The sequence below is a fragment of the Coenobita brevimanus genome, chromosome 50, assembly GCF_032717465.1.
Source record: "Coenobita brevimanus isolate Jiangsu-jjx chromosome 50, ASM3271746v2, whole genome shotgun sequence".
Taxonomy (NCBI): Eukaryota; Metazoa; Arthropoda; class Malacostraca; order Decapoda; family Coenobitidae; genus Coenobita; species Coenobita brevimanus.
Window position 1 is genome coordinate 31,220,635 of NC_137003.1, and position 15,927 is coordinate 31,236,561.

At 39.9% G+C, this 15,927-nt stretch overlaps 1 protein-coding gene across 1 annotated transcript; it reads left to right on the plus strand.

The window, feature by feature from the left end:
- The first annotated feature begins 10,840 nt into the window (after window positions 1–10,840).
- LOC145399728 (uncharacterized) lies at window positions 10,841–11,227 on the plus strand. The gene has a single exon (XM_080272277.1). The coding sequence runs from the start codon at window positions 10,841–10,843 to the stop codon at window positions 11,225–11,227; it is 387 nt and encodes a 128-aa protein (XP_080128403.1).
- Window positions 11,228–15,927: the final 4,700 nt, after the last annotated feature.

The window sequence follows — 15,927 nt, forward strand, 5'->3', positions numbered from 1 at the left end:
TCTCATGACCTCTTACTAAAACTAAAAATGCTTTTAGGGGTACCTTCTCGTGATCTATTACTAAAATTAATGATTCACTTGAGCAGTACACTCTCTCATAACCCCTGCTTGTTCATTCCGTGCCCCACAAAGGATCCTTGGTACTCCAAAAGAGTCAGGGCTACATTTCAGTAAAAGCTCTGAAGAACCTTTGCATATTTCACTGTACTCTCATAATTTTGCTCATTATTTCTTCCATCTTATGCAGTTTCTTTTGCCTCCCACTGTCTCTAGCTTTTCACCGCAGCTTCTCATGCCTCCTGTGTTTTTGTTCTGATCTCATGATGCCTACTTTTTAACAGCTTTATTGACTACTTTCTGCAACTTGCAACACTTTTGCTGTATAGCAGTTTTTTTGTTTATTTCTTCTTCATTTTCTCCTCCTCCACTTCCTCCTCCTACTCCAATGTTGTTGCCTGATCCTCCATTGAGATTAAAGGATGTGTAAGTTAGTCTGAGATATTGAAAGGGAGGCGGTCCCGTACATTTATCCGTTTAGTAAATTCTTGCTTTATATGTATTCGCTTCAGCATGGTCTGCATCAGTAACATTAACCAGTGTTTGGCTGTCCCAACATTCCTCCCCAACACATTCTTGCCCCACATCCTCCAGGTGCCGCAGAATAGTCCCAAGTCCCATGGATAGGACCTTGTGGTGGCGAGAATGTAAAGAGGTCAACCCTTGACTGAACGCGCAAACGATGGCAGTGGGCAACGACAGCAGTCCTTATAACCAACACCTGCAACCTATGTAGAAAGCAAAGAGCATCTATATTTTAATGATCCGATTTCTGTATGTTTTTTGTCTGTTGCCATAATACAGCACAAAAAGCGTGACGTAGCACAATATTTGTTAGAACAAGGTACCGTTAAAATGCTCTAACTTCAAGAATAAAACAATTTCCAATTCAGTTGGGCCACCTGTTCCCAAGTTATGACTCATTTCTGGACTTTTACTTCAAATTTAGTATTTGCTATTGGTGGAGGGGATGGATTCGTTTTTGGTCCAGCACTGATATTACCAGCATGAGAGCTGGGAGCAGAGTGACGTGTTTGTTGTATTATCACTCTCTCGCATCTCCTTCCTCCCCTCCTTATACTCCTAAAATTGTGTACCATAATCTTATTGTATAATTTATTGTAACAGCAAACACTACTATCCTCTCTCTCTCTCTCTCTCTCTCTCTCTCTCTCTCTCTTCTCAATGGGTATACAGGATAAAAATAAAGGAAAATTCCTCGCTCCGTCTCGGTCACACCATGATTGATTCAAATTTCTCTTACCTTTTGACTGAAAATAGGAACTGACTTGACATCAAGTGGAGGCCACCAAAGGCGGCCTTTAAGCTAGTAATTGTAACACCTGAAAAAAACGTACATGTAAACCCTCAGAGCTATTGGTTGGGTTAACTCGTGTGGGGGCTCGAGGAGAAAGAGTATGAATTGGAAATGTAGCAATTAGTTCAAATAAAAAGGTGGTATCGATTCATTCTTTGGAATAATCTCAGGGAGTGATTGTATTGCATCCAACTCAGCACGAGGAAGTGACACATTTTAAAAATTGTAATGTATAAGGGAGTACAAACAATGTGTCCTTGGTGAAAGTGGAATAAGCCGAAATTGTGAATAATTCACTACAGACACTATAACTGTCACCCAAGACAAAATGACCTATACCTTGAACAGTCTGAATTATCTCAGCAATATCATTCACAGAACAGTTAAAAATAAATTGCATAGTTTTATTCGCAGAGAAATAGCACTGATCATTATCTCTAACAAATACAGGGGTAAAAGCCTTATATATATATATATATATATATATATATATATATATATATATATATATATATATATATATATATATATATATATATTTTCAAAGCTGAGACGCAATGTCCTGGTTAAGAAATGAAGCAGTCTCACAGGTGCTACTACTTGATCTCAACACAGGACCTTGTGGTCCGTAACATGTAATTTTTGGTGGGTACAATACTGAATGAAATCGTCCAGTAACATATAATGTAAGCGATTTTCATTTAGTGCAATAAATTTGACAGAGGGGACTGTTTGTACAAAGACATTTGTCTCAGGGACTCTATAAGGAAATAAAATGATTTGAATACGTATGTAGAAACACGCTGAGGCTGGGTCTTGCGAGGTATCAATCGTATGTATTCATGATACAAAACAAGGTAGTCTGGATGGGCAGGAAAAGGAAGTCCTGGCCTCGTTAAATGAGATACTGTTTAATATTAATTGGCACAATGTCTACATACAGGCTAGCCTGCATCATGCTCTGAAGACCTAAGTTAATCCCCATATGATTGGCAATGATATTCAACAAAGCTAACAGAACCCGTGGAGAGCGACCATGCTTCTGCAGGTAAATGGCGCCAAGCGACGACTTGGCTGAAATTTTGAGTCTTGCAGAAATGAATGAAACACACGTCATCGCCTTGGACATGTTAGCACCCCTCAGACATTATATATATATATATATATATATATATATATATATATATATATATATATATATGTATATATATATGACCACATAAAGTCACGTGGTGGTGAGATAAAATGGCCAGAAGTTGAACAGCTGGTGGCACAAGCAACCCACCACCCGCAGTGAGTGAAGTAAGGAAGGGCATTGTCCGGCTGCCTATATTTATTGCCATGGCCTTGGGCAAGGATCACGTGATTACTATATCGTCAGCCCTCTCTCTCTCTCTCTTTCTCTCTCTCTCTCTCTTTCTCTCTCTCTCTCTCTTTCTCTCTCTCTCTCTCTCTCTCGAACTATGATAAACTACCTTATGCACTGCTGACAAACCATACGTTATCATACCGTTTAGGTCTACCTGTAATTCTCTCTCTCTCTCTCTCCAAGAGAGGAGGAAGGGAATTAAAACTAAGAGAGAGAGAAGAGGGACTGATGATGTTATGCCTTATCTCGTCATTCGAAGGGACGCTCCTTGTGCCATTCCTCTATTTATTCTCTGTCTGTCTGTGTCTGTCTGTCTGTCTCTCTCATGTGTGTGTGTGTGTGTTCTTACCTTACATAATTCTTACCTAATTGTATGTTTACAGTAATGAGTCAAGCTCGTACTGTCCCGTGTATTAAACAATTTTTATCATACTTATCCTTGAATTTATGAATAGTTTTGGCACACACTACTTCATTCGATAGTGCATTCCACGGACCAATTGCCCTATTTGGGAAAATGAATTTTCTTACGTCTTTATCACCTCTCTTTTTATACAGTTTTTTTTTTCAATATCCTCTTGCTGATGCTTCACCATGTGACATATATTCATCTGTGTCTATTTTCTCTTTCCCTGAGATGCACTTATATAGCATAATCATGTCTCCCCTTCTCTTTTTCTCCTTCAGCGTTGGTTGATTCATCATCATTCAATCTTTCCAGTCTTTCTATATAGCTTAAATCCCTTAAGCTTGGTACCCATCTTGCAGCGGCCCTTTCTATTTTTTCAATCATATCTATGTGTTTTTTGAGATGAGGAATCCAGACTATTGATGCATACTCCATGATTAGTCTGATGAATGATGCTATTATCTTCCTCAGCATATCTTCATTTATACATGTGAATGCTATTCTCATATTAGCAAGCAATGTATACATGTTTTGTACCTTCTCACTGATGTGATCACCTGGAGATACTCTGTTATTGATAATTACTCCTAGGTCCTTCTCCTTTTCTGATATGTGTAGGGTTGATCTTCCTAACTTATAATCCCAATTCGGTCTTTTCTCATTTTTACCACATTTAATTACATGACACTTATCCACATTTAGTTCCATTTGCCATATATTGCTCCATCCATGAGCTTGTTCAATTCCTCTTGCAGCTCGTTTGCAAGAATCTTTGTTAGTAATTTTCCTTTGCATTTTTACATCATCTGCAAACATCTAGATAGCTTCCATTTCCAATGTATCTATCTATGTCATTTATATATATATATATATATATATATATATATATATATATATATATATATATATATATATATATATACTAAAAACATAATTGGTGTCAGCACTGAGCCCTGTGCTCCACTGGTCACTTCCTCCATGATGAGTAATTTCCCCTTAATATTGTTCTCATTTCTCTTTTTATGAGAAAATCCTGCATCCAACAGTGTAGATTGCTTTGCCCATACCTCTTTGATGGTACAGTTTCCATAAAAGTCTTTGGTGCAGTACTCTGTCAAATGCTTTCTTAACCTGCTGCATGCCAGTGCCGTTTTAAAATCGTCTGACATAATAACGAGGCCAATGCCAGTGCCGTTTTAAAACGGTTTAAAATAAAAAACTTCGCTGTGACTGCATTTTTCAAGATTCACGGGTAAAAATTGGCAGGCATGTAAGGTAACTGTTCCTCTACCATCCCCCAGGCTGTCAAGGCCATACACTCACTCGCTCCCCCCCTCACGCTCACTCTGCCTCACTCCTGTGTGCCTCACCCATTGCTGTACATAGTGAAGGCATTTTGTAAATATTTTCATGTAAGTGTAAGTTGTAAATATTTTCTTGTAGGTGTAATGACTATATAGTGAAGTTGAGATGTAAATACCTTCTTGCAAGTGCCAGGACTGTATGTAATGAAGTCAGGTTGTACCTATCTTAAAGTAAGTGCAAGATAATGCATTCACAGTGAGAAAGACATGCATATTGTGATAGATGCTGAAGTAATAGATAATCAGAAAAGTGTACTGAACATTTTTATACCTTCCCAGCATAAATACCTGAGTATACCTTACATAGAAAACGGCTTTTTCTCACGTACGTGGTGAGCGTGAGAGAGTGGCTATACCTGTACACGAGTATGCAGGACTCAATAAAACTCCTTTCCGAGCCTCGGTGTTGTGGAAACAGAGAAATTCGTTGTTTCCACAACAAAATTATCATTTTAGCCAAAAAAAAATAAGGTCAAAAAATGGCCAGCACTGGGGTGACCCATACGGTTAAAAAAAGCTGGCACGCAGCAGGTTAAAATCTAAATAGATACTGTCCACCCATCCTTCTCTTTTCTGTAATGTTTCTCTAACTCTATCATAATAGCTTAAAAGATTAGTAACACATGATTTTCCCTTCCTAGAACCAAACTGCCTCTCTGTTATCATACCGTGTTCTTGTAGATGTTTTACCCAAACTTTTCTTATCAACTTTGGTATCTTACAACACTGGTCATTGATACTGGTCAGTAGTTGAGTGGATCCTGTCTATTCCCTTTCTTGAACAGGGGAACAATGTTTGCTTTCTTCCAAATGTCAGGTAGTTTACCTTGACCTAAGGATTCCTTAAATATTAAATACAATGATCTGCTTAGCTCTTCTGCACATTCATGCAACACCTAACCTGAAATTCCGTCAGGACCATTTGCGTTTCCTTTGTCCAATTTACGTAACTCCCCCTGTACTTCTTTTTCTGATATTTGCATATCTGGTAATACATGTGGGCATGCATTTTCCATATCATCTTTCTCAAAATTTCTTTCTTTTGTAAAAACTGATTGAAAGTTTTCATTTCATTCCTCACAAATATGTTTTTCTTGTGTACAGATGATCCCCTCATCCGTAATGGACTGTATTTTATCTTTAACTTTGGTTTTACTCCGGATGTAGCTATAAAAAAGCTTAGGTTGATCACTACTTTTATTTACAATGTCCTCCTCAAACTGTCTCTGAGCTTCCCTCCTTATCTTTTTATAATCATTTCTTGTTTGTTTATAGTTGTTATATGCCCTCTCTCTTTTGTGTCTTCTGTATCTGTTCCACAGCAAGTCTCTTTTTTCTTTTGGATTTTTACACTGTGTATTAAACCATTTCTCTTATTTTCATTTCTTTTGCTTTGTGCTGTGGGCTGTAATTTTGGACTCCTGTTTAATAAAGATCACAGAATTTTCTACACATGATATTTTAATCTTGTCCCCTAAATTCTCTTCACAATCTAATCCTAAGAAGTACTTCTTCAGGTCATGATCATTGCCCTTTTTGTAATTTAGACTCGTTTTGTAACTCTCATTGTTGGTAACGTCATATGCAATCCAGAAGGCACAATTTAATACTACATGGTCGGTTTTCCCGAATGAGGGGTGATATAGTCCATTTCATTTTCTTGCCTGGTAAATATTAAAATTAGTGCGGATGGATCATCAAGTCCTCTTTTTCTGTTTTTTTTTTTTTTTTCCTTTACATGCTGTGTTTGGAAGAACTCCTGCACAAGATCTAAGAGCTTTTGATCCCAACTGCTTTCATGGCTTTTCTGCACAAGATCTAAGAGCTTTTGATCCCAACTGCTTTCATGGCTTTTTACATCTGGAGTATTCCAATTTATATTTGAATTGAAGTCTCCAGTAAATACAACTCTTCCAGATTTCTCTTCCATTCTGTTTAATAATGTTCTTAAATCTGAATTGTACTTTCTGTCAGGTCTTGATATTCGCCTCTCTCCCAGGTGTTTGTGGTGTTTGTTTTAGGTGGCATGTATAAATTTGCCACAATTAAGTTCCCTTCATATGTGTTAATTCCCAATGCAATCAGTTCTACTTGTGAGGGTATATCTAGTCTTATTTCTTTGCCTTTGCGGATTTTTTTTTTTTTTTTTTTAAGATTATAGTTCCTTCTCCCTTTCTTAAATTTCTGTCTCTTTGCCATATACTGTATTTCTTTAATTTTAGGATATCAAATTTTGATATATTTGGGTTAATTTTGTTTTAGTTAGGCAGATAACGTGTGGTTCCTTTTCTTTGATATAGTCTCTATCTCTAATAATTTAGACACCATTCCATCTATATTTGAGTACATCAACCTAACCATCTTATTTACATACTTGCCTTAAGTCTACTGCCTTCCTCCTTTCTCTTCTCCGTTGGTCATATACCACTTTCTTATCTGCAGTGTGTGTGTGTGTGTGTGTGTGTGTGATCCCCCCCTCTCTCTCTCTCTCTCTCTCTCTCTCTCTCCACGAGAGAGGAGGAAGGGAATGGAGATTAAGAGAGAGGAGAGGGATGAATGTTATCCCTTATCTTGTCATTCGAAGAGACGCTCCTTGTGCCATTCCTCTATTTATTCTGTCTGTCTGTCTGTCTGTCTATCTCTCTCTCTCTCTCTCGTGTGTGTGTGTGTGTGTGTGTGTGTGTGTGTGTGTGTGTGTGTCCAGATCCCCTTTATCTCTCTCTCCCTCTCTCTCTCTCTCTCTCTCTCACTCGTTATGTGTGTGTGTGTGTGTGTGTGTGTGTGCGGATCCCCTAGTGCCTGGTGTGGGGTTGGCGGCATCAGGGGAGGAAAATTAGTGCGCGCTCCTTGGTGTCCGCGAACGGGTATTCTGAGAGTATATGGGGCAGTGGGTGGGTGGTATCGAGAGTTGCCACGTGCCCCTATTTCCCATACAAATTGCAGCCACCTACTCCTCTTGGCGCGGTTTTTGTACACCTTTGAAAATCGCACTCATTTGAGGCCTATCGCTTTCAACTCTGGTAAGTCCCAAGTGAGGCCTATCACTCTCAGCGGGTTAAGAAAAGCTTCAGAGATGCCAGCTTTGCCTTCCAAATGCAAAGTTTTGATAGAGAAAAGTCTAATTATTACATGAGATATATTAGCTGCCTTTTGCAATTTGATAAGTGCAGCTTGCATATGAGACATGTCCCTAATGATATTATTTAAGATTTCAAAGTGAACATTATTATATAGCCTACTTGATACTCTTTTTCAGACATTTCTTTAATCTGGTCCAATCTGGCATGAACTTCGTCTGCCCGGTTCTGGGATGCAGTACCAAATAAAGGATAAGCAATACAACCAACAGGATCTCTCTCTCTCTCTCTCTCTCTCTCTCTCTCTCTCTCTATATATATATATATATATATATATATATATATATATATATATATATATATATATATATATGTATATATAATGGGATATGAATGGAAGAGTAGGCACTGGTCCTGAGGATGACATAATGGGTTGTTATGCAGTACCTGGAGAAAATAATTAATGGAAGCGACTAACGGATGTGTGTCAGAAGAGGAGATTGTGCATATGTAACTCATATTTCAAACAGAAAGCTGCACATACATATAAATGGTATAGAGGGAACGGGGATCGTGTAGCAAGAAGCCTGATTGATTACGTGCTCGTACAGAGGCCGATGATGGGAATGGTTGCTGATACGAGGGCCGTGAGATTATGATGTGGAGGTCTGTCAGATCATATGATTGTGGTATGCAAGATCAAGCTGAGAGGAATGAGGTGGATCAGAAGAGATAGGAGCAGTCAGGGAGAAAGACTGAAAGTTGAGAAGCTTAGGATAAAAAAAATGGCAGACGACTACAAGACCAAAGTAGAGGAAGAGTTAGAATCTGTGAACTGGAATGAAAGGATCTGGATGGCCTATGGGATGGAAATACGGATTGCATAGTTAGGAATGCTAAAGCGGTTGTGGTGTGCCAAGAGTAACAACAAAGAAGAAAGGTACGGCATGGTGGGATGAGGAGTTTAAGAGAGCGGTGGAGGAAAAGAGGAAGAAGTGGCTAAAGTGGTTACAGGACAGGGATTCAGTTGAAATAAGAACTGAATATATTGAAAGCAAAAAGCACGTAAAGAGACTAGTGAAGAGGAAAAAGAAGGCAGTAAATGATAAGAAGAAACATGAATGCAAACTACTCTGAAAATAGGAAGTTATTAAATAGGAATTTAGTCTGGAAAGAGCTGCAGAAATGTAGAAGTGAAAGCGGAAAGAAATGTGACGGTACGAAGGATGTACGTGGTAGATTATTAACCCATGGGGATGAAGTAAGGACCAGATAGAAAGAACATTTTGAAAGCCTGATGAATGTGAATAGAGAGAGCAGAGCGGCTGTAAACATGATTGGTTGGGGGGGGGGGTGCGGAGAAGGAATTAAGTGCCAGAAGACGTGATACTAGCACAGGTGATGAGTGCTGTGAAGCGGCTGAAAAATGGGAAAGCAGCTGGGGTTGATGAGGTGTATGCAGAGATGCTTAAGTGTAGTGGAGAGATCAGAATGAATTCCTTGTTGGAGATATGCAGGAAGGCATGGATGCGTGAAATTGCCTGCAGAGTGGAAAAGGGCTGTGATTGTACCTCTGTACGAATCTAAAGGTGAGCGAAGTGAGTGCAAGAATTATCGTCGCATAAATTTATTGAGTGTTGTTGGGAAGCTATATGGAAGAATTATTACAGAGAGGGTAAGAGAGATATCAGAAGTCCTAGTGAGTGATGAACGGGGTGGCTTTAGAAGTGGCAAAGGATGTGTGGATCAAATATTTGCAGAGACAGACAGCAAAGAAGGCTTGTGAGAAGGACCATAAGGTGTTAATGGGATTCATGGATCAGGAAAAAGCATACGACAAAGTAGACAGAGAGGGATTGTGGAAAGTTTTGAGGATGTACTGTGTAGATGGTAAGCTCCTAGGTGCCATGAAGAGTTTTTATGATAGTAGTGAAGCATGTTTAAGGGTTAATGGGCATCTAAGTGAATGGTTCACGATCGGTGTGGGTGTGAGACAAGGTTGTGTGATGTCCACATGGTTTTTCAATATATATATGGTTGGCGTGATGAGAATTAAAAACACGAGTAATGGAGAAAAGGATGGCGTTGGTGATGAATGGTGATGGATGGAGTATATCAAATTTGTTGTATGCTGATAATGCAGTACTACTTGGAAGTATCGGACATGAACTTGGTAGGCTAGTACAGAGTTTTGCTGATGTCTGTGAGCGTCATGCCTTGAGAGTAAATGTAGAAAATAGTATATTGATGGTTATTGGGAGAGAAGGTGACTCCCAGTGCGATGTTGCAGTCAATAGAGAGAGACTGGAATTGGTGAGTTCAAATACCTGGGTACAGTGATGTAAAATACAGTGTGCAAAAGAAGTAGAAAGTAGAGTAACACAAGGAAGAAAAATAGCTGGTGCAATGAAGGCCTTGATAAGAAACAGGGGCTTGAGTGTTGCAGCTGCATGAGGTTTAAATGAAGGTGTTAGTGCCATCTTTAACGCATGGATGTGAGACTATGGTGTGGCATGAAAATGAAAAGTCAAGAGTAAGAGCAGTGGAGATGGGACTGCTGAGGAATGTATGTAGAGTGCAGAGGGTGAATAGGATACGAAATAATATGATTCGTGAAAAATGTGGAGTGAGGAAGTCGGTGAAGAGAATGGATAACAATAGAGTGATGAAAAAGGTATATCTGAGCGAATTTGAAGGAGGGAGGAGGCGAGGTAGGCCAAGGAGAAGGGGGAGAGATATGGTGGATGAATGTGTGAGGAAGAGAGGTTTGGAAGTCGGTGAGGCTAGGGAACTGACAAGAGATCGAGCTGGCTGGATGAATGTTGTGAGGAGAAGTGCATGGTCAGAGATTTCGGATTACCTCAATCGGATACATTTATGTGAAGCTACGGAACGTGGTGAATGTTTTTGGCGAATCCGATAGACCCAGGATTCCGGGGGCTTGAATGATGGGTGAATGGAAGCGTGGCCCATTGGATTGGGAATATTTGGGCTGTCTGGAGATTGTTACTCCTCAACCTGCTTTAGGGTGGGAAAGGAGGTCCGAATATATACAGAGAGAGAGAGAGAGAGAGAGAGAAATTGATAGACAGACAGATATACATATTGATAGACAGCCTGATAGATAGATATAGATTTACAGACATATATAGACATAGATATATAGTTATGTATATATACATGTATGTATATAATATATATACATACTCCTCTGGAGACAATGACCATCCAATTTTCTGCATAGAAATGGCCGCCAGTCCCCGACAACCTTTGAGTAGACAGGGGGTGCTAAGAATCACCGAGTATTCTGATCATGCTGGAAGAGGAGGTGCGTCGCAGCTGAGCACAGTAAATGTTGGAACGATGGTAGGAAGAAGTGGAGAGGTGGTGGAGATGATGGGAAGGAGAGCAGTTGACTTGTTCTGTGTACAGGAGGTGCAGTTTAAGGGAACGGGATGCAGAATATTTGGTCGGGGTAAGGAGAGGTACAAGTTCTGGTGGTCAGGGGAGAAGGAAGGAACCGGAGGTGTGGGAATGCTGGTGAGGGAGGAGTTAGTCGAGGATGTGATAGAGATGAAGAGAATATCTCCAAGGTTGATGAAGGTTAAGATTGTAGTGACGGGAAAGGTCTGACATATTTTTTCTGCACATGCGCCACAGATAGGTAGACCAGATGATGAAAAATAGGCATTCTGGGGAAAACTTGATGATACAGCACGAGTTCCAGACTCTGAGGTAATGATCATTGCTGGAGACTTGAATGGACACATTGGAACTGATCGGAGAGGCTATGAGGAAGTTGTGGGAGTCTTCGGCTTTGGAGAGAGAAATAGAGAGGGAGAGAGGATATTGGAGTTCTGCCAGGGTAAAGATTTGAAAATTATAAACACAGCGTTCAAAAAGGATAGAGTTCATAACTTACGAAAGTGGAGGAGTAGAAACTCAAACTGATGTTATGCTGATGAGAAAGGAGCAAGATATTAAAGTGAAAGTCTGTAAAGTTATACAAGGTGAGGCATGTCAGCCACAACATAGTCTCCTAGCTGTCGACTTGAGAGTGGAAAATATGAAAGGAGGAAAAAGGAGGAAGGGTGTTAAAAGAGTAAAGGAGCGGAAATTGAAGGATAGGGAGATAAAACTACAATTTGAAGAGGATTTTAAGAGAAGAAAAGAGAGACAGAGAGGTGATTGGAACCATAATGAGGGGTATAATAGAGGCTGCGAGGGAAGTCTGTGGAGAAACAACAGGTCACAGGAGAAAAGAAAGAGACGTGGTGGTTGTGCGAGGAGATGAAGCAGGCGATAAGTGAGAAGAAAAGAGCATTTAAAGTATATCAGAGAACTAGAAGGGAAGACGACAGAAGAGAATACAATGAAAAGACAGGCAAAGAGAGAAGTGGCCAGAGCAAACAGAGTGGCCTGGGAAAGTTGGAGTACAGATCTGGAGAGTGCACAAGGACGGATAAAAATGTTTATAATTGCAAGACAGATGAGGGAGGAGAGGAAAGACGTGGTGGGAGCTAAATTTGTAAAGGATAAAAATGGGGAAATAAAAACTGACGAGGCAGAAATACTGGAAAGATGGAAGAGGTACTTTGAGCAGCTGTTAAATGAAGAAAATAATCATGAGATAGAAGAGATGGGAAAAGTTGAAGGGCCAGTTGCAGTGATAACAGAAGTTGAAGTGGAGATAGTCTTAAAGGAAATGAAGACTAGGAAAGCTCCAGGCCCAACAGGTATAACAGCTGATCTGATAAAAAAAAAAAAAGGCTGGAAGTACTGGTGTAAAAGAGTTGACAAGGATTTTTAATAATATCATAGCAGGAGGACAGCCACCTGAGCACTGGAGAGATAGCTGAACAACGCAAATTTATAAAGGCAAAGGAGATTCCCTTCTGTGTGGAAAGTACCGAGGAGTCAGACTGTTGGAGCATGGAATGAAGATATTCGAAAAGCTGCTGGAAGGAAGGCTGAAGCAGACAGTGAAGATAGATAACCGACAGTTTGGATTTTGCGCAGGTAAATCCAAAATCGATGCAATATTCATCATGAGACAGTTGCAGGAAAAGTTTCAACAGAGGAGGAAATGCTTGTACCGTGTGCTTGTGGACTTGGAAACAGCTTTTGATAGAGTACCAAGGAGAATTATAGATTGGGCCTTGAGAAGACAGAATGTGCCTGAGAGACTCATTGCAGCTGTCATGTCTCTCTATATTAAGACAAAATCAAAAGTCAAGACAATAGCAGGAACATCAGGAAATTTTGGAATAGGAATCAGGGTACATCAAGGTTCAGCACTCAGTCCATTGCTGTTCAACATAGTAATGGAGGAGAACAAGAATGTAGGGAGGACGCCCATGGGAATTGCTGTATGCTGATGGCCTAGTGCTGAGAGCGGATACTAAGGAAGAAGAAGTGGAAATGTTTAATAGATGGAAAAAATGGAATGGAGAAGAGGGGAATGAAAATAGATATGGATAAGACAAAGGTAATGGTGACAGGCAAGAAACCAGTAGAAAGAATTCAGTTAGGAAAATGGCCATGTGGATGCTGTGGCAGAGGAGTAGGAGTGAATTCAGTGTCGTGCAGAGTGCAATAAATGGTGCCATCGAAGACTGCAGAATTTGAGAGGAGTGCAAAATTTCCGCTGCTAAGCCTGCATAAGAAGAAAGGCGGCGGGAAATGAAGCAAAGGAGGAGCTAGAGGTGAATGGGGACACACTACAGGAAGTGCAGCAGTTCTGCTATCTAGGAGATGTACTGGACAGTGAAGTAGGGGTGGAGAGATCAGTTTAAACAAGAGTGGCGTCAGCATGGTTAAAGTGGAAGGAAATAGCTAGCCTACTGGTCAACAAACACATACACTGAGACACAGACGTAAAATGTATGAGTCCTGCATTAGACCAGTATTGATATATGGTGCCGAAATATGGGCTTTGACAGATAGACTGATGGATGTTCTGAGGAGTACTGAGTGTAGAATGTTAAGATACATGGCGGGAGTGAGATGGGAGGACAGAGTTTTGAGTGGGGAGGTAACCAGAAGATGCATGGTGAAGGCTCTCGATATCATCTTGAGGCAGAGGCGGCTTAGATGATTTGGTCACTTGAGGAGGAGTGAGGAAGGGTGCTGTGTGAGAATAGCAGAGGAATTGGAGGTGGTGGGACGTCGACCGCCACGAAGACCTAAGAACACCTGGAAAAGTATTGTAACGCAAGATATAGAAAGACTGGGTATTGGAGAAGATTTAATACGGGATAGGAAACAGTGGAGAATAGCCATCACACGTCCAAACCCAGTTTGAATATGAGAACAGAAGGACGAAAAACGAAGATCATGATATATATAAATATATTTTATATAAATATATATATATATATATATATATATATATATATATATATATATATATATATAGATAGATAGATAGATAGATAGATAGATAGATATATGCGTGTACAAATAGATAGATAGATAGATAGATAAACACACACACACAAACATATATATATATATATATATATATATATATATATATATATATATATATATATATATATATATATATAAATGCATTACAATTGACTGAAAGCTTTCGGTAAACATAGAAACATTATGAAAAGTAACTTGGCAGTTTGTATGAAATGAAAAGTACATAACGAATGTTAATTCCAGCAGTGACGTATGGGTGTGATACCTGGAAACTGACAAAATCGATGGCAAATAAATTAATTCGTTCTTAGAGAGCTATGGAAAGGTCAATGTTGGGAATATCTTTAAGAGACAAGAAAAGATGAACTTGGGTGAGAGAGCAGACTACAATCAAAGATATTATTAAAGTTATGAAAGAACAGAAATGGAGGTCGGCAGGCCATGTAGTAAGAATAAGGGATAACCGATGGAGCAAGAGGTTGGCTGACTGGACAAAAAGAGCTTGTGAGCGTAGCAGAAAAAGGCCAGACAGGAGGTGGAGAGATGAGACAGTAATCTGCTGGGAAAACTTGGCAAAGATTGGCTCAGTCAAGGAATTCGTAGAGAAGGTTATTCACCAGTGGACTTGTAATGGCTGATGATATATATATATATATATATATATATATATATATATATATATATATATATATATCAGGGGTACCCAGTGTTGCACTGACCAAAAAGGCTAGCACTCTAATTCTATTTGTTCTAGGTCAATCTTTCTACTCTAGAATTACCATGCTTAAACCCGTGTCCCATAATCAAGATCATCTTCGAGAACAGCCCCCGATCACCACACTCTTTCCCTCGAGATATGATATTGGTGAAATGCTACGATCATGCCTCAAATGGTAGGCCTAAACGGCCATTTCACGACAGAGTCACGTTAGTTCTAAGACTCACAAAGAAATTGTTACGACATCCCACGACACCCGATGGAAGCGTCACGTTATCCTGACGACACACTACGATCATCCCTCAATTAAAAAGTAACGGTAACTTTGTTTTTTTAAGGAGAAAGAATGGAGGAGGGAAAAACAAAGGAAATATAAAAAAAAAATCCATGTGGCCAAAAGCCATCTTCCATTCATAAAATATTCATAACAACTGGATATAAATAAAATTGGATTAAATGTTTGTGGGAAGCAACTCCCAGGAGGTGAATTCCAGAGAGAAGTAGTTCTGGGGATAATGAATATTGGTAAGCATTGCGTGGGAGAGAGTATGAGTGCATGGGCGCTCCCGGCTGCCTGAGTTTGCGGGGAGAAAATGTGAAGGGGAGACAATTGAAGCAGTTCGTCAGAGCACTTACGGTAAAAACTTCGGTAAAATAATGTACTGATAATGGAGGAAGGTTCTGCATAATATTAGGATTACTGATTAATCTGATGGCTTTATTTTGAATATTGTCCAACTGCTTCAGAACAACCGCTCCACATCCACTCCAAAATGGCGAACTGTATTCGATCTGACAACGCACATCTAGGTATCTATCTATTGCCAGACGCCTTAATCCCGTAAGGGGTGGCCACAAACAAATGGCCTCCATGTCGCCCTGTCCCTCGCCATTTCATTGCCATGTTCCCAGCCCACCCATCCTCTCTCATATACCTCTTCGCTCTATCCCTCCATCTCAAACTTGGCCTCCCCCTTCCTCTTCCCCCCTCCAACTCACTCACATACACTCTCCTTGTTAGTCTCTCGCTCTCCATCCTCTCCACATGGCCAAACCACCTCAATGTATTTCTCCTAACGCTTCCTATCACATCCACATGGCTTTTGTAAATTGTGGCCAACCGCTTATCAGTGCAGAATTCACGAACCCTGTGCAGAAGTACCAATTTTTTAGAAGCATTGCT